This window comes from Mastacembelus armatus, chromosome 9 (genome assembly GCF_900324485.2).
Source record: "Mastacembelus armatus chromosome 9, fMasArm1.2, whole genome shotgun sequence".
NCBI classification, from domain to species: Eukaryota; Metazoa; Chordata; class Actinopteri; order Synbranchiformes; family Mastacembelidae; genus Mastacembelus; species Mastacembelus armatus.
Genome location: NC_046641.1, coordinates 3,328,585 through 3,330,682, shown reverse-complemented (window position 1 = coordinate 3,330,682; position 2,098 = coordinate 3,328,585). Strand labels below are relative to the sequence as shown.

At 45.9% G+C, this 2,098-nt stretch overlaps 1 protein-coding gene across 1 annotated transcript; it reads left to right on the top strand.

Moving 5' to 3' along the window:
- The first annotated feature begins 404 nt into the window (after positions 1 to 404).
- tcima (transcriptional and immune response regulator a) lies at positions 405 to 1,393 on the top strand. The gene has a single exon (XM_026321630.2). The coding sequence runs from the start codon at positions 553 to 555 to the stop codon at positions 853 to 855; it is 303 nt and encodes a 100-aa protein (XP_026177415.1). The 5' UTR covers positions 405 to 552; the 3' UTR covers positions 856 to 1,393.
- Positions 1,394 to 2,098: the final 705 nt, after the last annotated feature.

Genomic DNA, 2,098 nt, shown 5'->3' with positions numbered 1-2,098 from the left:
AGCACTTGTAAAGTTTTTAATTTATATATAATATATATGCCCTGTATTAGGATGTAGTAGGATGTTTAGACCCAGGGCATGCATATATATATATATATATATATATATATATGTGTGTGTGTGTGTGTGTGTGTGTATTTTTTTTTTTTTTACTTTTGCAATGAATGGAAAATAAATAAACTTCTTGGTTATGGCATTAGTTCTTGGTTATGGCATTAGTTTAGAGATGCACAGTGGTTTTATCATGCTGCCTCTTCGGGCGGGAGCTGTGCGCTCTGGCTGTGGTGCGCTTGGAGAGACGGCGTCTGTGTCCGCCTCCTGACAGCTGATGTCACTGGTGAAAGCGCTTCCTGGCAGCCCACAGCAGCCCTCCCACAACTGCTCTATAAATATGCACAGACTCAGTCCTTCGCCACTCACTCACTGACCTGCTCAAAGCTCGAGCCGCCCTGGCTGAAACAGTGCGCACTAAAGCACACAGTCTCGCCGAGTTGGAGGGCCACGCTTGGAGCACAGAAGCACAAGACGTCCAGCAGAGAAACAAAGGGGAAGATGTCGACCTACGTGTACTCTGAATGCCGCCGAGTCAGCCCCTCGGTCCACGGCAACAAGTTTGACACGGCACACCGCAAGAAGGCCGTGGCCAACATATTTGAGAACGTCAACCAGGACGCGCTGATGAGACTCTTCCAGAAAACGGGCGACATGAAGGCGGAGGAGAGAGTGAGGAGCATCTTCTCCTACACCCAGGACCCGGAGGAGACAGCCCGGGCCCTGATGGCTCTGAAGCAGCGAAAGAAGGACAAATTCCTCCGGATCGCAGGGATGCTCCGGCAGCTGCTCAAGCTGCGTTGACTTTGTTTTAGCAGGCTTTCAGCGCCTGTCTCTCTGTCGGCTCGTGTGAGCCGGATGTGAAAGCACCCCATTGTGACTGGGTTACCGCCAAAGGTGCGTCCTACCTGTCGCCTGCCGAGAAGGAAACTGCAGCCGGTCGCCCCGAGGGCATCAGACAGTAAGCTGTCGCCTCATGGACGGAGCTGACAGCGCAGGGTCCTGCCCGGTACGATGGATCAAGATGGACTAAGTGAAGGGCCTACACGTCTTCCTGAGACTTGAACTTAATGCATTCCTGTGGATGCGTGACTGTGAAACAGCACCTTGTTCAGGTGCATGCACATTACTATGATGTCAGACTTTCTAGTGCCGAAGAACCTGCCGACATGAATGCCTGTCCTGAACACATGCCTTTTCTCTCAGCTTCACACTTCTGAACACTAGTCGTTTGTGGCCACTAATGTGTTGTTGTCACAAAAATGTTATAGCACATTGATGTGCGTTTATTACGTCCTTTATTTTTCATTTTGAATAAATTATTACATTATATACAAAAGTTGAACCTCTTTGTCCTTATTATGCTTTTCACATCATTTGCCTGGCATTAATGTGAGCGCTGTCATCACATCAGTCACTTCAACTTAATGCATCCACTGAATTATGGCAGCTTAGCCTATATTAGAGGCAGCTGAGGCTTAGTTCTGCTTGTATTATGTTGTATTGGGGTCCACGGGATATACAAAAGTATTTATATTGTATTTAGTATATGAGAATAATCAGGAGTCAAACCATGAGGATTAACAGCAAAACAGGAACATTTTCAGACACTATTCTGCCTTGTTTTCCATATTTAATATGATAAGTCCAGATTATTTGTCAATGTTATTATTTTTTACACTAAATATAACTTAGCCAACTGCTGTGACCTTTGTCTGGGTCATAAACAGGGAAAGCATTCAGGCCAAGCAACCCAGTCACCCTGGATGTAAAAAATGGATGTTAGTGCTGACCAGATATGTCACACAAGGTGTAAATGGATAGACCTGCATCAAAGAGGAATGCAGCAGCTGATGTGTATCATTATGTCTTGAGTCGTGTTCCCAAGAATTAACTTAATTTTGTATTAAAGAGAACGTTGTTCTTAATTCTGATGAAGCGCAGGGGAGTAGGGCATTTGAAGGGGACAGAGTTACTCATGAGAGAATGTGGTGAACTTTCACTGGATTTCCCCACAGTGCTGTATACCTCACCAGACCGGCGTGAA

What these genes read in the sequence shown, in the direction of transcription:
- tcima (XM_026321630.2), top strand. Translation starts at nt 553, where the DNA reads ATGTCGACCTACGTGTACTCTGAATGCCGCCGAGTCAGCCCCTCGGTC.